Genomic DNA, 21,700 nt, shown 5'->3' with positions numbered 1-21,700 from the left:
TAAGGAATAACCAGAATGGATTTTTCAAACACACATCATGCCAAACCAACCTAATTTCCCTCTTTGGCAGGGTTACCAGCCTAGTGGATACAGGGGTAAGCAGTAGACATGATATGTAGTACTTTGCACTTGTCTTTATTGAATTTCATCATGTTTATTTCAGGCTTATTCTCCAGGTTGTCAAAGTCACTTGGAATTCTAATCCTGTCCTTGAAAGTGCTTGCAATCCCTCCCAGCTTGGTGTCATCCACAAATTTTAGAAGCTCTCTCTTCTCCTATTATCCAAGTCATTAATGAAAATATTGACTAGTACCAGACCCAGGACTGACTCCCATGGAACCCCACTTGAGACATCCTCCCAGTTTGATTGAACTATTGATAACCACTCTGAGTGTAGTCTTTCAACCACTTGTGAACCCACCTTATAGTAGTTTTATCTAGACCCATTTCCCTAGGTTTTTTTACAAGAATATCACATGGGATTATGCCAAATGCCTTACTAAACTCACCAAAGGCTCTTATGTAAATTAAGTTGTCATGGGATAAGAGGGAAGGTCCCTTCATGGATTGAGAACTGGTTAAAAGACAGGGAACAAAGGGTAGGAATAAATGGCAAATTTTCAGAATGGAGAGGGGTAACTAGTGGTGTTCCCAAGGGTCAGTCATAGGACAATCCTATTCAACTTATTCATAAATGATCTGGAGAAAGGGGTAAACAGTGAGGTGGCAAAGTTTGCAGACGATACTAAACTGCTCAAGATAGTTAAGACCAAAGCAGACTGTGAAGAACTTCAAAAAGATCTCACAAAACTAAGTGATTGGGCAACAAAATGGCAAATGAAATTTAATGTGGTGTGACAGGGTCAGGCCGGATGGCTACAGGAGAGTGATAGAAGGCAGATATATTAGCCCCAGGTTAAGTAGGTCCCTTTTCCCTGGGTAAGGTAACAGGGAAGGTTCCAGAACAATCAGGAACTTTCTGGAAACAATTAAGGTAGATAGGCTCATTAGAACACCTGCAGCCAATCAAGAAGCTGCTAGAATCAATTAAGGCAGGCTAATCAGGGCACCTGGGTTTAAAAAGGAGCTCACTTCAGTTTGTGGTGTGCGTGCAAGGAGCTGGGAGCAAGAGGCTCAAGAAGCTGAGAGTGAGAAGGCATACTACTGGAAGACTGAGAAGTACAAGCATTATCAGACTTCAGGAGGAAGGTCCTGTGGTGAGAATAAAGAAGGTATTGGGACGAGGCCATGGGGAAGCAGCCCAGGGAGTTGTAGCTGTCATGCAGCTGTTACAGGAGTCACTGTAGACAGTTGCAATCCACAGGACCCTGGACTGGAACCCAGAGTAGAGGGCGGGCCCGGGTTCCCCCCATACCTCCCTACTTGATACCGGAGGAGTTGAACTGGACTGTGAGTTCCACCAGAGGGGAAGGTCTCTGGCCTGTTCCCTGATCCACTAGGTGGATCAGCAGAGACTGCAGGGATTGTTCTTCTTCTTTTCCCCATGCTGGCCAGTGATGAGGCTAACTGAGTGAAGTGCAGGTTTGAGCCACGAAAGTGGCCAAACTGAGGGCTGCCGTGAACCTCTGAGGTGAGGAAATCCACCAATAAGCGCAGGACCCACCAAGGCAGAGGAGGAACTTTGTCACAGTGGATAAATGTAAAGTAATGCACATTGGAAAAAATAACCCCAACTATACATACAATATGATGGGGGATAATTTAGCTACAACTAATCAGGAAAGAGATCTTGGAGTTATTGTGGATAGTTCTTTGAAGACATCCATGCAGTGTGCAGCGGCAGTCAAAAAAGCAAACAGGATGTTAGGAATCATTAAAAAAGGGATAGAGAATAAAACGGAGAATATCTTATTGCCCTTATATAAATCCATGGTGCGCTCACATCTTGAATAACTGCATACATATGTCGTCTCCTCATCTCAAAAAAGATATACTGGCATAAGGAAAGGTTCAGAGAAGGGCAATTAAAATGATTAGGGGTTTGGAACGGGTCCCATATGAGAAGAGATTAAAGAGACTAGGACTTTTCAGCTTGGAAAAGAGGAGACTAAGGGGTGGATATGATAGAGGTCTATAAAATCATGAGTGGTGTGGAGAAAGTGAATAAAGAAAAGTTATTTACTTGTTCCCATAAGAACTAGGGGCCACAAAATTAAATTAATGGGCAGCAGGTTTAAAACAAATAAAAGGAAGTTCTTCACACAGCACACAGTCAACCTGGGGAACTCCTTGCCTGAGGAGGTTGTGAAGGCTAGGATTATAACAGGGTTTAAAAGAGAACTAGATAAATTCATGGAGGTTAACTCCATTAATGGCTATTAGCCAGGATGGGTAAGGAATGGTGTCCCTAGCCACTGTTTGTCAGAGGGTGGAGATGGATGGCAGGAGAGAGATCACTTGATCATTACCTGTTAGGTTCACTATCTCTGGGGCACCTGGCATTGGCCACTGTCGGAAGACAGGTTACTGGGCTGGATGGACCTTTGGTCTGACCCAGTATGGCCATTCTTATGTTCTTAAAGTGTTAGGGCATTCAGGCTGTATTCAATTTTTTTTCTTGATCACCAAATTTTAGTATTAAATGTTATTTTGCCTCTATAAACTCCCCATTTTATTCTGAGTCATTGTTGGCATGTCTGGATGAGCAAATTGATATGGCCCTTGCCCGTGCTGCTTCCCGCAGCCCCCATTGGCTTGGAATGGCGAACAGCGGCCAGTGGGAACTGTGATCGGCTGAACCTGCAGACGCTGCAGGCAAACAAACCGTCCTGGCCCGCCAGCGGATTTCCCTGACGGGCCGCATGCCAAAGGTTGCTGATCCCTGAGCTAGAGCTAAAAATTCTTCCATGTTTTATGAGATGGTAGCCTCCGGCACTGGTAGAGACACTTCAGTTGAGGAACCCTATATTAATGATGACACCTGGATAGTATATTTTGGCCAGGTCTTTAATGATTCACCCAAATCAGCTTTTTTAAATCTAATTTTACTATAATTGATGCAATGAGGAATCCTCGGTCTGATTTACCACTCTGGTCTCCAGTAACGGACAGTGAAGTATAGTCATTTATTTTAGTCCAACAACAGAAAAAAGCTTCAGGGGAAGACTTTTCTCCCTGCTGAAATTTTTCAGGAGACTCTTAATTGGTGGTCTTGGCTAAATTATATACTGTTGTTAATCATACTTGATTGATTCCGTCTAACTGGAAGCCCAGTACTGTAGTTCCTATTTTATTTTTTAAAAGGGAATAGAAAGAATCCTGCTTCTTACAGACCTAATAGTCTGATAGATGTGGCAGGGAAAATTTATTCCAGATTTGTAATGGGCGACAGGGTTGGATCACTTGGTGATTACATGTTCTGTTCATTCCCTCTGGGGCACCTGGCATTGGCCACTGTTGGAAGACAGGATACTGGGCTAGATAGTCCTTTGGTCTGACCCAGTATGGCTGTTCTTGTGGTCTTAAGATAGTAAGGTAATAAGTAACAGTCAGCATGGATTTGTCAAGAACAAATTGCTTTCCTTGACAGGGTAACAAGCTTTGTGGATGGGGGGGAAAGCAGTGGATGTGGTATATCTTGACTTTAGCCAGGCTTTTGATACTGTTTCACATGCCCTTCTCATAAACAAACTAGGGAACTATAAGCTAGATGGAGCTACTATAAGATAGGTGCATAACTGGTTGGAAAACTGTTCCCAGAGAGAGTAGTTATCAGTGGTTCACAGTCAAGCTGGAAAGGCACATCAAGTGGGGTCCTGCAGGGATCGGTTCTGGGTCTGGTTATGTTCAATATCTTCATCAATGATGTAATTCAGCAGTGTCCAATATGTTCGCCACTAGCCACATGTGGCTAATACGCTATTGAATTGTGGCTAATACATGTGGCTTTTTCTAATGTGGCTAATAAGAAAAATTCAAAACCACTGATTTGATTACTACTCTGGACTGAGGAAAAAGCTAAGCATTATCTTTTGGGATGGTGACAAAATTTCTTTTTGAGACAAAAGAGGTAAAAACGAGCATGCTTTCAGCAGCTGGAAAATTCTACAGTCCAAAAGGTACTGAGGTAGGTGTTCCAACTCTCCAGATTTACGTGGGGAAAAGATAAGATGTGAAGGAACTTTTCTTTGTCTGCCTTATGGGACAGCAGTTTCCATGGTTTTGAATCTTAACTGAGTATCTGCCTTACATAAATATGGGTTTTATAAAAACATGAGCTGTCTTCAAAAGTAGAAAACCAAAAGGCAAACTTAGAATCGTGAATCATAGCCAGATCTTCTTCACAGTATCTGTCATTGTATGTTTGACTAGTTGATTATGTTGATTAAAAGATATCAACACTAAGAGAGAAACCCAACCTATCTATAATAAATTGAAAGGTCTTATACCATGGAAATAAGGAGTACACAGGTTGTTCCTCCAGCTCCTGAAGGCGAAGACAGGGCCATCTATAATCTGGAAGAGCACAGATCTTAGACCAAAAATTAAGAAAAGCAGTACAGGCTCTACTACTTAAGAAAGAACACCCACCTCAGCATATAAAAAGTGAAAGTCTCCTCAGAAAATTATTTTGAACACTCCCTAAGGCCGAAATATGGCCCTATGCCAAACTCTGGCCCCATATGGTGACAGGTTTCAGAGTGGTAGCCGTGTTAGTCTGTATCAGCAAAAACAACGAGGAGTCCTTGTGGCACCTTAGAGACTAACAAATTTATTTGGGCATAAGCTTTTGTGGGCTACAACCCACTTCATCAGATGCATCGAGTGGAAAATACAGTAGCAGGTATAAATACACAGCACATGAAAAGATGGAGTTGCGTTACCAAGTAGGAGGTCAGTCTAACAAGACAATTCAATTAACAGTAGGATACCAAGGGAGGAAAAATCACTTTTGTAGTGGTAATGAGCGTGGCCCATTTCAAACAGTTGACAAGAAGCTGTAAGTAACAGTAGGGGGAAATTAGTATGGGGGAAATTAGGTTTTGTAATGACCCAACCACTCCCAGTCTTTATTCAGGCCTAATTTGATGGTGTCCAGTTTGCAAATTAATTCCAGTTCTGCAGTTTCACGTTGGAGTCTTTTTGAAGTTTTTTTGTTGAAGATTTGCCACTTTTAGGTCTGTTATTGAGTGTCCAGGGAGATTGAAGTGCTCTCCGACTGGTTTTTGAATGTTATAATTCCTGATGTCAGATTTGTGTCCATTTATTCTTTTGCATAGAGACTGTTCGGTTTGGCCAATGTACAGGGCAGAGAGGCATTGCTGGCACATAATGGCATATATATATCACATAGGTAGACGTGCAGGTGAATGAGCCCCTGATGGTGTGGCTGATGTGGTTAGGTCCTATGATGGTGTCCCTTGAATAGTCCCTTGGTAAGGCATCTCCATCTTTTCATGTGCTCTGTATTTATACCTGCTACCGTATTTTCCACTCCACACAGCTGATGAAGTGGGTTCTAACCCACTAAAGCTTATGCCCAAATAAATTTGTTAGTGTCTAAGGTGCCACAAGGACTCCTCGTTGTTTTTGGCCCCATAGAACATGTGTGATCTTATTTTAGCCTCAAAAATTCTTAGTTCTGGGCGACTCTGTTCTCATCATATGAGCAGGTAAAACAGAGCACCCCTTGAGCAGAGCTAAGGGCCATTTTGTTTTATAGAATCGTAGGACTGGAAGGGACCTCGGGAGGTCATCTAGTCCGGTCCCCTGCACTCATGGGAGGACCAAGCATTATCTAGACCATCCCTGACAGGTGTCTGTCCAACCTACTCTTAAAAACCTCCAATAATGGAGCTTCCACCACCTCAGTAGGCAATTTATTCCAGTGTTTAATCACCCTGACTGTTAGGAAGTTTTCCCTAATGTGAAACCTAAACCACCCATACTGCAATTTAAGCCCATTGCTTCTTGTCTTATCCTCAGAGGTTAATGAGAAAAAATTCTCTCTCCACCTTGTAACAACCTTTTATGTGCTTGAAACGTATCGTTTCATAGAATCATAGAATATCAGGGTTGGAAGGGACCTTGGGAGGTCATCTAGTCCAACCCCCTGCTCAAAGCAGGACCAATCCTGAGTAGTCCTTTAGCACTCTCGGATGCAACTCGTCCGGCCCCATGGACTTGTGCACGTCCAGCTTTTCTAAATAGTCCCTAACCACCTCTTTCTCCACAGAGGGCTGGCCATCTCCTCCCCATGTTGTGATGCCCAGCGCAGCAGTCTGGGAGCTGACCTTGTTCGTGAAGACAGAGGCAAAAAAAGCATTGAGTACATTAGCTTTTTCCACATCCTCTGTCACTAGGTTGCCTCCCTCATTCAGTAAGGGGCCCACACTTTCCTTGGCTTTCTTCTTGTTGCCAACATACCCAACATTCCTCCCTCAGTCTTCTCTTCTCCAGACTAAACAAACCCAATTTTTTCAATCTTCCTTCATAGGTCATGTTTTCTAGACCTTTCATCATTTTTGTTGCTCTTCTCTGGACTTTCTCCAAATTTGTGCACATCTTTCCTGAAATGTGGTGCCCAGAACTGGACACAAGACTCCAGCTGAGGCCTAATCAGCGTGGAGTAGAGCGGACGAATTACTTCTTGTGTCTTACTTACATCACTCCTGCTAAGACATCCCAGAATGAGGTTTGCTTTTTTTGCAAGTGTTCCACTGTTGACTCATTTAGCTTGTGATCCACTATGACCCCCAGATCCTTTTCTGCAGAACTCCTTCCTAGACAGTCATTTCCCATTTTGTATGTGTGCATCTGATTGTTCCTTCCTAAGTGGAGTACTTTGCATTTGTCCTTTTTGAATTTCATCCTATTTACTTCAGACCATTTCTCCAGTTTGTCCAAATCATTTTGAATTTTCATCCTATCCTCCAAAGCACTTGCAAACCTTCCCAGCTTGGTATCATCCATAAACTTTATAAGTGTACTCTGTATGCTATTATCTAAATCACTGATGAAGATATTGAACAGAACCGGACCCAGAACTGATCCCTGCGGGACCCCACTCGTTATGCCCTTTCAGCATGACTGTGAACCACTGATAACTACACTCTGGGAATGATTTTCCAACCAGTTATGCACCCACCTTATAGTAGCTCCATCTAGATTGCAATTCCCTAGTTTGTTTATGAGAAGGTCATGCGAGACAGTATCAAAACCCTTACTAAAGTCAAGATATACCATATCTATCGCTTCCCCCCATCCACAAGGCTTGTTACCCTGTCAAAGAAAGCTATCAGGTTGGTTTGACACGATTTGTTCTTGACAAATCCATGCTGACTGTTATTTATCACCTTATTATCTTCTAGATGTTTGCAAATTGATTACTTAATTATTTTCTCCATTATCTTTCCGGGTACAGAAGTTAAGCTGACTGGTCTTTAATTCCCTGGGTTGTTCTTAGTTCCCTTTTTATAGATGGGCACTAGATTTGCCCTTTTCCAGTCTTCTGGAATGTCTCCTGTCTTCCATGACTTTTCAAAGATAATTGCTAATGGCTCAGATATCTCCTCAGTCAGCTCTGAGTATTCTAGGATGCATTTCATCAGGCCCTGGTGATTTGAAGACATATAACTTGTCTAAGTAATTTTTGACTTGTTCTTTCCCTATTTTAGACTCTGATCCTACCTCATTTTCACTGGCATTCACTATGTTAAACGTCAAACCGCCACCAACCTTCTTGGTGAAAACCGAAACAAAGAAGTCATTAAGCATCTCTGCCATTTCCACATTTTCTGTTATTGTCTTTCCCCCCTCATTGAGTAACGGGCCTCCTCTGTCCTTGGTCTTCCTCTTGCTTCAAATATATATGTAGAATGTTTTCTTGTTTCCTTTTATGTCCCTAGCTAGTTTGATCTCGTTTTGTGCCTTGGCTTTTCTAATTTTGTCCCTACATACTTGTGTTATTTGTTTATATTCATCCTTTGTAATTTGACAGATTTTCTACTTTTTGTAGGACTCTTTTTTGTGTTTTAGATAATTGAAGATCTCCTGGTTAAGCCAGAGTGGTCTCTTGCCATACTTCCTATCTTTCCTATGCAGTGGGATAGTTTGTTCTTGTGCCCTTAATGTCTCTTTGAAAAACTGCCAACTGTCTTCAATTGTTTTTCCCCTTAGACTTGCTTCCCATGGGATTTTACTGACCTGAAAGACAGTTCTCCTCAGAAGAGAGCTATCACCTCAGTCGGGAAAGTACCATCTGAGGTTGGGATCTTGAATCCCAGCAACAGCATGCACCCGACTGTGCATCTTACTAGGGGGCTGGGAGTGGGATCTCTAGTGCTAGTGCCCTGGGAGGCAGATCCTGCTGTAATTAGGAAAAGTGGTAGAGGGAGGGCTGGAGTATGAATTTTGGTGCCAGAGTCCTGGAGTGTGGAGAAGAACCCTAAACACTCAGAGTTTAAGTGGAGAAAGAGCTATGCCTTCTCTGCTCCCTGCCCCCGTCATTGCCCCTCCTGCTGAAAGAATAAGCTTTCAGTGTTCATTCAAGCCATTCAGTCTTCAAACCCCATCCTCACAATGGGGTTTGTCCTGCCCAGTCCCAGCTGTATCCAGCCCCCTGCTCTGTCACAGGTCTGGTTCCTAACAGGACCTGGCTGAAGGGATGCTGAGCCCCTCACTCACCTGCTCCAGCACAACTTGGCTGTCAACCACGCCCGGCTCCTTCTGGCTGTTCGGTTTGATGCAGCGCACAAAGTGTGGGTTAGCAGAGTACATTCGCTCCATCAGCACGGATAGTGAATGCTAGCAGGAGGCGGTGACACAGGTCAGCAAATGCCAAATAATTTTCTGATTTTTGGCTCATTACAACAATCTGTAACCCACTCACCCTCCTTTGTCCTAGGACTATAGAGGTGTCAACTGGCCACTTCATTCTGAATGGCCTTTTGCAACATGTGAACTCCTTATCTGTACCAACTTGTAGTTAGCTGTGACACTCTGAGTACATTGCCTCTGTGTCAGCTTGAAACTGAAAGCTTGCTTCTTTCGCCAACAAATACTAATATCAATAACATTACCTCATCCATGGGTGGCTGGCATCATAGGCATGGGAAGACTGTACCTTCACAAACAGCCTGACACGTCCGTGCCCATGCTCCACCTCCAGGACCAGGGCCAGATTAACCTTTGTGGGCCATGCGCCAAACATATTTGTGGGGCCCCATGGGGGCAAAGGAACATGGTGTGGGGAGATCGGTCCCCAGAGCGAGAGGCCAGCCAGGGGCAATGCGGCATAGCATGGTGGGGCTGGCCCTGCTCCACCCAGCCCAGTGCAAGTGCGCTGTATACAAACCGGAAGTTGCCAGATGCACAGTGGCCCCCCCAGCCCTGTGCTGCCAGCGTGGCCCTTCCCCTTAGGGATGGGCCCATGCCGTGCCACACAGCCTCCGACTCCCTATGCCCAGCGTCCCCCGGAACTGCTATGCCCAGCGGCCCCCCACATAGACCCTCCATCACAAATGCACAGCGGCCTGCACACTACCACCCCTGCCCAGCACCCCCCACACACAGCCGCACCACTACTGCCCAATGCGCTTCCCCCAGCCCACCACCACAACTACACAGCACCCCACTCAGACCCCACACTGCCCAGCATCCCAACACACAGACCTCCCCCACTGCCCCCCAATAGGCCCTCCACTGGCCAGCAGCCCCTCCAGAGACCCACTCCTTCACACCCTGCCCCCTGGCCACGCTCACCGGCCCTGCTGGAAGGTGGCGGCGTCTGCTAGGCTGAGCTGGCAGCGCATCCAGGGCTGGTTCAGTGCCAGGCTGGGGAAATCACTCCAGCCTCTCAGGAGTGGCGTGATAAGCCAGGCCAGGGTCTGCCCCTGCCCTGGCCAGACTCCCTCAGGACCCACTTGTCTGGAGATAGGGTGACCATACATCCCCATTTGGCAGGGACAGTTCCCTTTTTAAGCTCTGTCCTGGCCTTCCTGTCTTTTTTGACAAAAATGGACATTTATCCCATTTGCTCTCGCCAACTAATCAGTTGGCGAGAGCAAATGAACAAATGCCCAGTTTACAAAAAAAGTCCAGTGCCCCCCGCAGCAGGGCGTGGAGGAACATGCGTGTGGGGGGTGGCGACGTGTGGTGTCAGGCAGCAGAGCTTTGGGGGTCAGCCCCAGCCCCAACCCCAGCCAGAATGGAGCTTGTGGGGGTTAGGGGCCAGCCCCAGCCCCTAGCAGCAGTGCGGAGAGGGTGTCAGCCCCAGCTCCTGTCACTTGTGCAGGGAGCTGGGGCGAGGGAGGGGTCAGCCCCTCTCCTGGCAGTGGCATGCAGAGCTTGGGGAGTCAGCCCCTGGCTGCGGCGTAGGCAGCTGTGGGGGAAAGGTCAGCCCCAGTGGCGGATTTAGAGTTAGTGGAGCCCTGTGCTCAGCTTCATTTTTGGGGCCCCTTCTTGGGACCCAGCCAAGAAAAAGAACATTTGCTCTTATCCCCCCCCGCCTCGTTTTTCATTCTTTTTTTCTTCATCCTCCTCCTATAAGTAATAGCAAGTAAATGAAAATGAAGTGAGGTACCTTGATTGTTCTTGTCGTCTAACTTATTTTTCCAAAGACCACTTGAAAATAGCTGGGGGTCTCGGCAAACCACAATGATCTTTCCAAATATTGTTTGTACTGCTAGCTAACTATTGTAAAGCTCTTTGGATAAGAGTGCTTTATAAAAAAATGTCGGGGTGCGGGGTCTGGCCAGGACTTAGGGTGCGGGAGGGGGCTCAGGGCTAGGGGTGCAGGGTCTGGGAGGGAGTTAGAGTGAGGGAGGGGGCTCAGGGTTGGGGTGTGGAGTGCTGACCTGGGGCAGCTCCCATTTGGTGCGAGGGGTGCAGGTGGTGATGTGGGGAGGGGTATGGGAGTCAGGGAGGGCAGGGGGCTGGGGGTGTGTGAGAGGGGTGCAGGAGTCAAGGCTGGGGATGCAAGGTCTGGGAAGGAATTAGGGTGCAGGAGGGGGCTCAGGGTTGGGGCGGGAGGTTGGGATGAGAAGCGCTTACCTGGGGCAGCTCCTGTTTGGTGCGACGGGTGCAGGTGGGAAAGTGTGTGTGTGGGGGTGTTGCAGGAGCTCTTGTTTGGGGCTCAGGGTGGGGATGGGGATGTGGGGGGGGGTGCAGGAGTGAGGGCACTGGGGGCTGGGTATATGGGGGGTGCAGGAGTCAGGGCAGGGGGCTAGGGAAGTGTGAAGGGGTGTAGGAGTCAGGGCAGGGGGCTGAGGGTGTTGGTTGGGGTCGTGGGAGTTCTCCCAGCCCCCTGCTCTGAGCAGCTCATGGCAGGGGGCTGGAGGGGGTCTGTGTAGGGGGAGTGCAGGGCCCCGCCTTTGCTCAGCCCTGCCCAGATTCCACCCCCTTCCCAAGGCCCCGCCCCTGCCTCTTCTCCGCCTCCTCCCCCGAATGCGCTGCAACCCCACTTCTCCCCCTCCCTCCAGGAGCGATGGCAAACAGCTGTTTGGTGGCAGGGGAAGTGCTGGAAGGGGGAGGGGTGGGAACATGGCACGCTTGGGAGAAGAGGCAGGGGAGGGGGGAGCTTGGCTGCCGGTGGGTGCGGGCGGAGCCTGCCCTGCAGCATGAGCCCCAGCAGCCGGCAGGACCAAGCTTCTGCCCCTGCAGGGGAGCATGGTGGGCAGAGAAGAGCTGGTGGGACCTTGCAGCCCAAGCAGTGTGGGCTTGGCCGGGGCCACTTTGGAGCCTGGGCCTGGGGCCATGGTAAACCCAGTACTGCCCAGGCCCCATTCTGCCTGCTGTAAGGCTGTTCCCTTTGTGCTGGGGCCGCTGGGACCAGGGCTGCTCCGGCCACACCGCCCACCCGCCCAGCGCTCGCAGCTTGGCTGGGGGGCGCCTTCAGGGGAGGGGATGCCGGTCAGCTGGGTGTTGGGCTGGTCGGTGTGGCCAAGGCATGCTGGCCATGGGGGTTGGGCTGGGTGGCACGGCCCGGGGATGCTGGGGCCGCGCTGCCCAGCTCTTTGGTGCTCTGGGGGTGCTAGCCTGGGGCAGGGGCTAGCAGCCACAGTGTGTGTGTGTGTGTGGCGGGGGGGTGGTGCTGGGCAGGGGCCAGCGGCCATAGTGGGGGCTGGGCTCCGGTGGGTGTGGAAAGGGCAGGGCCTTGGGCAGAAGGGGCAGGGCTGGGGGCTAGTCTCCCCAAGCCCAGGGTTTTCCCACCACCCATGATCTCATCCACCTTTTCTCGCTAATATCCTGGGACCAACACAGCTACAACAACACTGCAAACAAAGAATAACCAGACCCTCCTGGATCCATGGTCCTGTTGGTGAAAACTCCATCAGCAGTGCCAGCCAGGGCTCTGGCAGTGGGAGCTCCCTCTCAGCAGCGCAAGCCAAGATTTTCCCCTCACTACAGCCTGCACTTATTGCTCAGAAAAGTCCTTTCTCCAAGTGCCAGGAGCTCTATTGACTATGTTCAGGTTCCTGGGGGCCATTTCGGCATTTCCTTGCATGTTACTAAATAAGCATAGCAAAACAACAGTACTTTACCCGGAATTGAGCACCCACTGATTGCTTCCGTGTGTTGTTGAAGTTATTGTCTGTTCCTGGCAAGACCTGAAACCAGACCTAAACATGTATATCTCATACTCCAACATCATTCCCCTGAGCTCCCAGCCCGGAGCCCTGTCTCTATCTGAAGATCAAGCCCATAGGGTGCTGGGAAAAGGACAAGAGAATGGATTTCAAAGGAGGAAAAGGTGAGTATGCATGTGCCAGGGAGACAAGAGGGAAAGCCCACTGCCACAAAAGGAGGAAGAGCTATAGGAGCAGAGACAGATTCCAATGTGCAGGGCTGCCTGTCCTCATTCTCTCCCCCCACCTTAATTGTAGACATCCCAGATGGGAGAATCATGCCACCAGGACCCAGTTATTGGTTGTCCTGGGGACCCCATGGTTCTTACCTTGGCTTTAATGTGAGGCATCAAAGTCCCTGTTCTGGAGACTGTGGCTGGATAAAGAGAAAGGTAACACTGAGTTCTGCAGCCCCATCCCTCAAACCAGGTGAAACCATCAGCAGACATGGAAACCTCCCCACAGGTGCAGAAAGCTTGTCCTGGTAAACCCTCTTCCCCAGAAAAAAGTTTAAGCTTCACATGCCGAATACAAATGAACGAAACCCTGGTAAAACAATGAGCTTAAGAGCAGGAAAGGAACACTTGGAAAATGTGCAGGTACATAAAACAGACAACCTAGGAAGTAGCATCTGGGGCACTGAGGGAAATTGCTAATCAATTTACTGAACAACCGGCCACCATCTTTGAAAGAGTCAGGGACAACTGGGGAGGTGTGAGAAGAAAGGAGAAAAGAAGAAATAGTGCCAATTTTAAAAAAAAAGTAAGAAGAGGGATCCTGACAATTACTACTACCTTGCAACTTTTATCCCTATCAGAATAATGGGAATGTTAACAGTATAAACAAAAACAAAAAAACCCCGAACCCACACAACACTGACTATCACGAAGACAACTCAACTATGAGCAACAGTCAGCATGGGAGGCTTATAAAGAGTCATACCAGGTGAGTTATTTAAATAATTTCAGGATGAGGTTAAAAACAGATAAAATAGCATTGAATTTAGTGAAGGATGTGATACAGTCTCGCACAACATGGATACAACATTGTCACCTGAACTGAAGACTGGCCGAAAGACCATAAACACAGGACAAAGATAAACAACAAAGAAATGAGCTGGGGGGATGAGGTTCAGTCTTATTTCACATTTTCATTAACAATCTGGAAGAGGTAAGCAAACAAGATGTTAATGACATTTGCCCATAGAGCTACACTGGAAAGAGTTGGAAATCCCATCAAGGACAGAAAAATGCTGAGACCCAGGTTATTTATTTAATTTGCTAAATGCCAACAGGTAGCTGGAGGAGCTGAACAAGACATAAAATATAAAGTGAGCACTGTACACTTTGTATTGTGTTGTAATTGAAATAGATATTTGCAAATGTAGAGAAACACCAAAAATATTTAATAAATTTCAGTTGGTATTCTATTGTTTAACTGCGATTAATTGAGATTAATGTTTTATCACAATTAATTTTTTTGAGTTAATTGCATGAGTTAACTGCGATTAATTGGCAGCCCTATATAATATACATATTGTGTGTGTGTGCGCAAGCACGCGCACGCATGTTGGAAAGTTAGGCTAACTGAATGTATTATACTCTCCCTGCAATTCCGTTCACCCATGTCAAATATCCCACAGCACTTTGCAAAGTTGAAGTGATCTTTGGCATTAGAAAATAGGAAGTCTGTCGAAGCCAAAATACATGAACAGCATATCCTAGCGCAAGTTGGGGTGTACCTCCTATGCCCAACTGGTTCGGAATTTAGCATCCAAAACAGAGATGAGAAAAGTACAGAACAAAACAAGTTAAAGAACTGTTACAAACTGGTGGGCTGGATGTTCGTAAAACGTAAACAGTTTTCTAACTTGTAACTATAAATACTACTAGCTGAAATGCATATATTTGAAGCACACCTTCTGTATAAGGTGAACATACTGAAAGAATCTGCTTCCCAAAAGGAGGATTGTTTTGTGACTATTGGGCCTACAAAATGTACCTCAATTGTAAGCTCAAAACTAAGAAATGAGTGAAAGTTCCTAAAATGTTACAATAACCATAAAAAATAGGTCAAATTGTTTACAACAATGAATGTTGAAACAAGTGGCAGAGAACCAAAGAAGCTGGATTAGTCTAACCCAAAAAGGCCATGTTGATATAATCCAAGGACTGTTGAAATTATGCTTGGAGAAACGGAAGGCGTGGAACCAGAAATTAATAGATCAAAACTAGTGTTATGGATAGTATGCCTAATTGGTGGACAAAATAATGGGGGGGATGAACTATGCAACCCTTGGGCTTCTTAAATAAACTTTTGGGAAAAAAATCTTCAGTTCAGCTCTCCTTCTCTTCTCTCGTCGCACTTTGCATCATAGCCCTGGTCTACACTACGAGTTTAGGTCGAATTTAGCAGTGTTAGATCGATTTAACCCTGCACCCGTCCACATGACAAAGCCATTTTTGCCGACTTAAAGGGCTCTTGCAATCGATTTTTGTACTCCTCCCCAACGAGGGGATTAGCGCTGAAATCAACATCGCCAGGTCGAATTTGAGGTAGTGTGGATGCAATTAGACGGTATTGGGCTCCGGGAGCTATCCTAGAACGCTCCTTTGTGACCGCTCTGGCAGCACTTTCAACTCAGATGCACTAGCCAGGTACACAGGACAAGCACCGGGAGCTTTTGAATTTCATTTCCTGTTTGGCCAGCATGGCGAGGTCATCAGCGGAGGTGACCATGCAGAGCTCATCAGCACAGGTGACCATGCAGTTCCAGAATCGCAAAAGAGCTCCAGCATGGACCAAATGGAAGATACTGGATCTGATCGCTGTATGGGGAGACGAATCCGTGCTTTCAGAACTCCATTCCAAAAGATGAAATGCCAAAATATTTGAAAAAAAATCTCCAAGGGCATGAAGGACAGAGGCTATAACAGGGACCCGCAGCAGTACCGTGTGAAACTTAAGGAGCTCAGGCAAGCCTACCAAAAATTCAAAGAAGCAAACGGCCGCTTCGGGTCAGACCCACAGATATGTCGCTTCTATGATGAGCTGCAGGCAATTCTAGGTGGTTCCCCTACCACTACCCCACCCCTGTACGTGGACTTCTGCAAGGGGGGAGTCTCACACAACAGGGATGAGGATTTGGGGGACGAGGAAGATGAAGATGAAAAGGAGGATGAAACCGTCCTCCCCGACAGCCAGCAACTATTTATCACCCTGGAGCCAATACCCTTCCAACCTTCCCAAGGTGGGCTCCCGGACCTTGAAGGTGGAGAAGGCACCTCTGGTGAGTGTACCTTTGTAAATATAATACATGGTTTAAAAGCAAGCATATTTAATGATTAATTTACCCTGAAGACTTGGGATGCATTTGCGGCCAGTACAACTACTGGAAAAGTCTGTTAACGTGTCTGTGGCTGCAGCGGAAATCCTCCAGGGACATCTCAATGAAGCTCTCCTGGAGGTACTCCCAAAGCCTTTGCAAAAGGTTTCTGGGGAGGGCAGCCTTATTGCGTCCTCCATGGTAGGACACTTTACCACGCCAGACCAGTAGCACGTAGTCTGGAATCATTGCAAAACAAAGCATGGCAGCGTATGGTCCCAGTGTTTGCTGGCATTCAAGCAACATCTGTTCTTTATCTCTCTGTGTTATCCTCAGGAGAGTGATATCATACATGAATCACCTGGTTGAAATAGGGGAATTTTATTAAGGGGACATTCAGAGGTGGCCGTTCCTGCTGGGCTGTTTGCCTGCGGCTGAAAAGAAATCATCCCCGCTGTTAGCCACGGGGTGTAGGGAGGGGTGAAGCGATCATCCCAGAGATTTGGAGAGGTGGGGGGAATGACCTTTGTACCGAAAGCACATGTGCTATGTAATATTAACAGCTTGGTTCACCGTGAAAGAATCTACCTATTGTTCTCTAAAATGTGTCTTTTTAAATACTACTCTCCCTTTTTTCCTCTCGCAACTGCAAATGTTTCAACATTGCGACTAGCATCTCCGTCTCAGAGGCTAGCGCAGATAAGAAGGCGAATAAAACCGCACTCGTGATTAAATGTTTTCTGAGCTCATGCAGTCCTCCCGCACTGAAAGGGCTCAGCAGAATGTGTGGAGGCAAGCAATGTCAGAGTCCAGAAAAGCACAAAGTGAACGCGAGGGCAGGAGGGACGCGCGAGAGGAGAGGTGGCGGGATCAAGATGATAGGCAGCGGCAGCGTGATGAAAGGAGGCAGGATGCAATGCTGAGGCTACTGGAAGATCAAACTGATATGCTCCAGGGTACGGTTGAGCTGCAGGAAAGGCAGCAGGAGCACAGACTGCCACTGCAGCCCCTGTATAACCGACCACCCTCCTCCCCAAGTTCCATAGCCTCCTCACCCAGACGCCCAAGAACGTGGGGGAAAGGGGGGCACTCCAGGCACCCAACCACTCCACCCCAGAGGACTTCCCAAGCAACAGAAGGCTGGCATTCAATAAGTTTTGAAGTGAAGTGTGGCCTTGTCGTTCCCTCCTCCACCACCCCACCCGGTGCTTCCCTCCTCCCCCACCCCTCCCGGGCTACCTTGGCAGTTATCCCCCTAATTGTGTGACGAATTAATAAAGAATGCATGAATTTGAAACAACAATGACTTTACTACCTCTGCAAACGGTGACCGAAGGGGGGAGGTCGGTTGGCTTACAGGGAAGTAGAGCGAACCAAGGGGGCAGGTTTTCATCAAGGAGAAACAAACAGAACTGTCACACCATAGCCTGGCCAGTCATGGAACTGGTTTTCAAAGCTTGTCTGATGTGCAGCACACCCTGCTGTGCTCTTCTAACCACACTGGTGTCTGGCTGCACGTGATCAGTGGCCAGGCAATTTACCTCAACCTCCCACCCCACCATAAACGTCTCCCCCTTACTCTCACAGATATTGCGGAGCACACAAGAAGAAGTAATAACAATGGGAATATTGGTTTCGGTGAGGTCTACCTGAGTCAGTAAACTGCGCCAGTGCACTTTTAAACATCCAAATGCAAATTCTACCACCATTCTATTTGCACATAAGCTTTCGTGAGCTACAGCTCACTTCACTGGATGCATTCAGTGGAAAATACAGTGGGGAGATTTATATACACAGAGAACATGAAACAATGGGTGTTACCATAGTGATCACTCTGGTTACAGTATGTATGGTAACACCCATTGTTTCATGTTCTCTGTGTATATAAATCTCCCCACTGTATTTTCCACTGAATGCATCCAATGAAGTGAGCTGTAGCTCACGAAAACTTATGCTCAAATAAATTTGTTAGTCTCTAAGGTGCCACAAGTGCTCCTTTTCTTTTTGCGAATACAGACTAACACGGCTGCTACTCTGAAACCTACCACCATTCTGCACTTGCTCAGCCTATAGTTGAACAGCTCCTGACTACTGTCCAGGGTGCCTGTGTATGGCTTCATAAGCCATGGCATTAAGGGGTAGGCTGGGTCCCCAAGGATAACTATAGGCATTTCAACATCCCCAGCGGTTATTTTCTGGTCTGGAAAGTAAGTCCCTTCCTGCAGCTATTCATACAGACCAGAGTTCCTGAAGATGCAAGCATCATGTACCTTTCCCAGCCATCCCATGTTGATGTTGGTGAAATGTCCCTTGTGCTCCACCAGCGCTTGCAGCACCATTGAAAAGTACCCCTTTCGGTTTATGTACTGGCTGCCAAGGTGGTCTGGTCCCAAGATAGGGATATGTGTTCTGTCTATTGCCCCACCACAGTTGGGGAATCCCATTGCAGCAAAAGCCATCCACTATGACCTGCACATTTCTCAAAGTCACTACCCTTGATAGCAGCAGCTCAGTGATTGCGCTGGCTACTTGGATCACAGCAGCCCCCACAGTAGATTTGCCCACTCCAAATGGATTCCTGACTGACTGGTAGCTGTCTGGCATTGCAAGCTTACAGAGGGCTATCGCCACTTGCTGTATCGCCACATAACTGTGAGGGCTGCTCTCATCTTGGTATTCCTGCGCTTCAGGGCAGGGGAATCATCCCAGACCTGCAAAACTATGCCATCCCACCAATCTGTGCTTGTTTCCCGGGCCCAGAATCAGCGTTCCACAGCATAAGCCTGCCCCATTGCCATCAGGATGGCCAAATTGCCAGGGCCTGTACTTTGAGAGAAATCTGTGTCCATGTCCTCGCCATGTCCTGTCATCACCGCGCTGCCGTCGCCTCCTCGCCTGCTTTTGCAGGTTCTGGTTCTGCATATGCTGCATGATAATGCGCAAGATGTTTACAATGTTCATAACTGCCACGGTGATATGAGTGGGCTCCATGCTTGCCGTGGTATGGTGTCTGCAGGAGAGCAGAGTTGCAGCGGAAGCAGTGGCTGATGACAGATGCCAAGAGAATAGATATTTATAGAGAACAACGAGAGGACCTGCGAGGTGGATTCATGAGAGCAGAGCTGCAGCGGAAGCGGGAGCCCATGACTGCCAACATGGAGAAATTCACTATCGAGACAAAAGCAGGAGAGCAGAGTTGCAGCGAAAGCAGTGGTTTGATGACGACCGTTAGCAATCCTACTGCACCGTCTGCTGAAAGCAGTATGGCACCTGCATGGAAAAAAGGCGCGAAACGATTGTCTGCCATTGCTTTCACGGAGGGAGGGGCAACTGACGACATGTACCCAAAACCACCTGCAACAATGTTTTTGCCCCATCAGGCATTGGGAGCTTAACCCAGAATTCCAATGGGCGGCGGAGACTGCAAGAACTGTGGGATAGCTACCCACAGTGCAACGCTCCAAAAGTCGAGGCTAGCCACGGTACTGTGGACGCACTCCGCCGACTTAATGCGCTTAGTGGAGACACACAATCGACTCTATAAAATCGCTTCCTAAAAAATCGACTTCTATAAATTTGACTTAATTTCGTAGTGTAGACATACCCAAAGTTCATCCCCCTTCCTGCCAGCACTGCAACTCATCTGAAGGACTTTCTTCCTGAGAGAAAGACCGACTGGCCTTGCTCCTGTTTAAAGAACTTTGTTTTCGCCTGTGAGTACTAAAAGTCATCGCATTATCATACGCAATGTAGTCGTAGCTGTGTCGGTCCCAGGATATTAAAGACACAAGGGAGATAATGTAATATCTTTTACTGGACCTACTTGTGTCACTAAGAGACCTGAAGAAGAGCTCTGTGCAACTCAAAAGCTGTTCTCTCTCACCAACACATGTTGGTCCAATAAAACGTATTACCTCACCCACCTTGTCTCATTGCATTATCATGTCATCCAGTCCTCAGCCCACCAGTGGGGATATATGATTAGCAGCACTACAAAAGCACTATATTGTATTCTCTACCCTTATGGTGTTATTTTATGCCCCACTGGACATTGAGGTTCTAAAGGAGCACTCAAGGACGATAAAGCCATTGCGGAGAAACTAAATGAATTCTTTGCATAGGTCTTCACGGCTGAGGATGTGAGGGAGATTCCCAAACCTGAGCCATTCTTTTTAGGTGACAGATCTGAGGAACTGTTCCAAATTGAGGTATCATTAGAGAAATCTTTGAGGGGGTCAACAATCATGTGGACAAAGGGGATCCAGTGGATACAGTGTACTTAGATTTTCAGAAAGCCTTTGACAAGGTCCTTCACCAAAGGCTCTTATGCAAAGTAAGCTGCCACAGGATAAGAAGGAAGGCGCTCTCATGGATTGGTAACTGGTTAAAAGATAGGAAACAAAGGGTAGGTATAAAATGGTCAGTTTTCAGAATGGAGAGAGGTAAATAGTGGTATCCCCCAGGTGTCTGTTTTGGGACCTGTCCTATTCAACATATTCATAAATGATCTGGAAAAAGGGGTAAACAGTGAAATGGCAAAATTTGCAGATGATACAAAATTACTAAAGATAGTTAAGACCCAGGCAGACTGCAAAGAGCTACAAAAGGATCTCTCAAAACTGGGTGACTGGGCAACAAAATAGCAGATGAAATTTAATGTTGATAAATGCAAAGTAATGCACATTGGAAAGCATAATCTCAATTATACATATAAAATGATGGAGTCTAAATTAGCTGTTACCACTCAAAAAAGAGATCTTGAAGTCACTGTGGATACTTCTCTGAAAACATCCACTCAATGTGCAGCAGCAGTCAAAAAACCTAAAAGAATGCTGGGAATAATTAAGAAAGGGATAGATAATAGGACAGAAAATATCATGTTGCCTCTATATAAATCCATGGTACGCCCACATCTTGAATACTGTGTGCAAATGTGGTCGCCCCATCTCAAAAAAAGATACATTGGAATTGGAAAAGTTTCAGAAAAGGGCAACAAAAATGATTAGGGGTATGGAACGGCTTCCGTATCAGGAGCGATTAAGAAGACTGGGACTTTTCAGCTTGGAAAAGAGATGGCTAAGGAGAGATATGATTGAGGTCTATAAAATCATGACTGGTGTAGAGAAAGTAGATAAGGAAGTGTTGTTTACTACTTCTCATAACACAAGAACTAGAAGTCACCAAATGAAATTAATAGGCAGCAGGTTTAAAACAAATAAAAGGAAGTATTTCTTCACACAACACACAGTCAACCTGTGGAATTGCTTGCCAGAGGATGTTGTGATGGCCAAGGCCATAACAGCGTTCAGAAAAGAACAAGATGAATTCATGGAGAATAGGTCCATCAATGACTATTAGCCAGGATGGGCAGGAATGATGTCCGTAGCCTCTGTTTGCCAGAAGCTAGGAATGAGCGACAAGGGGATGGATCACTTGATGATTCCCTGTTCTGTTCACTCCCTCTGGGGCACCTGGCACTGGCCACTGTCGGAAGACAGGATACGGGGCTAGATGGACCTTTGGTCTGACCCAGAAGGGCCATTCTTATGTTCACTGTTTCTTTCCTCTCATCCTATCTCACTCTCTTGGCTTTTCATTGAATCCTGAAATCAACTATCCTGCGATCATCCAAACCTGTGTTGTTTAAGGAGAAAGGATCCAACCAGATGGCAGCACTGACCAAAACATAACTAACCAGGGCCCAAGCAACAGGTGTCATGGTAAACATGCCAGCCAAAGCATCCACTGATAACTAACCAGCAGTACAGTGTTCCAAAAACATAATCAA

The 21,700-nt window shown here is 46.9% G+C and overlaps 1 protein-coding gene across 1 annotated transcript in view; it reads right to left on the bottom strand.

Annotated features, from left to right (window-relative positions):
* Positions 1 to 21,700, bottom strand: part of LOC141987126 (myosin-IIIb-like) — a 143,253-nt gene that overhangs the window by 52,816 nt on the left and 68,737 nt on the right. The window contains exons 16-18 of the mRNA XM_074952169.1: positions 12,917 to 12,963; positions 12,504 to 12,569; positions 8,647 to 8,766 (exon numbers count right to left, since the gene is read on the bottom strand). Of these exons, the coding sequence (XP_074808270.1) occupies positions 8,647 to 8,766; positions 12,504 to 12,569; positions 12,917 to 12,963 (233 nt within the window). The remainder of the gene's footprint in view (positions 1 to 8,646; positions 8,767 to 12,503; positions 12,570 to 12,916; positions 12,964 to 21,700) is intronic.

The sequence above is a fragment of the Natator depressus genome, chromosome 5 (genome assembly GCF_965152275.1).
Source record: "Natator depressus isolate rNatDep1 chromosome 5, rNatDep2.hap1, whole genome shotgun sequence".
In the NCBI taxonomy this organism is placed as follows: Eukaryota; Metazoa; Chordata; order Testudines; family Cheloniidae; genus Natator; species Natator depressus.
The sequence above is the reverse complement of the archived record's forward strand: the minus strand, read 5'-3'. Positions and strand labels throughout refer to the sequence as shown.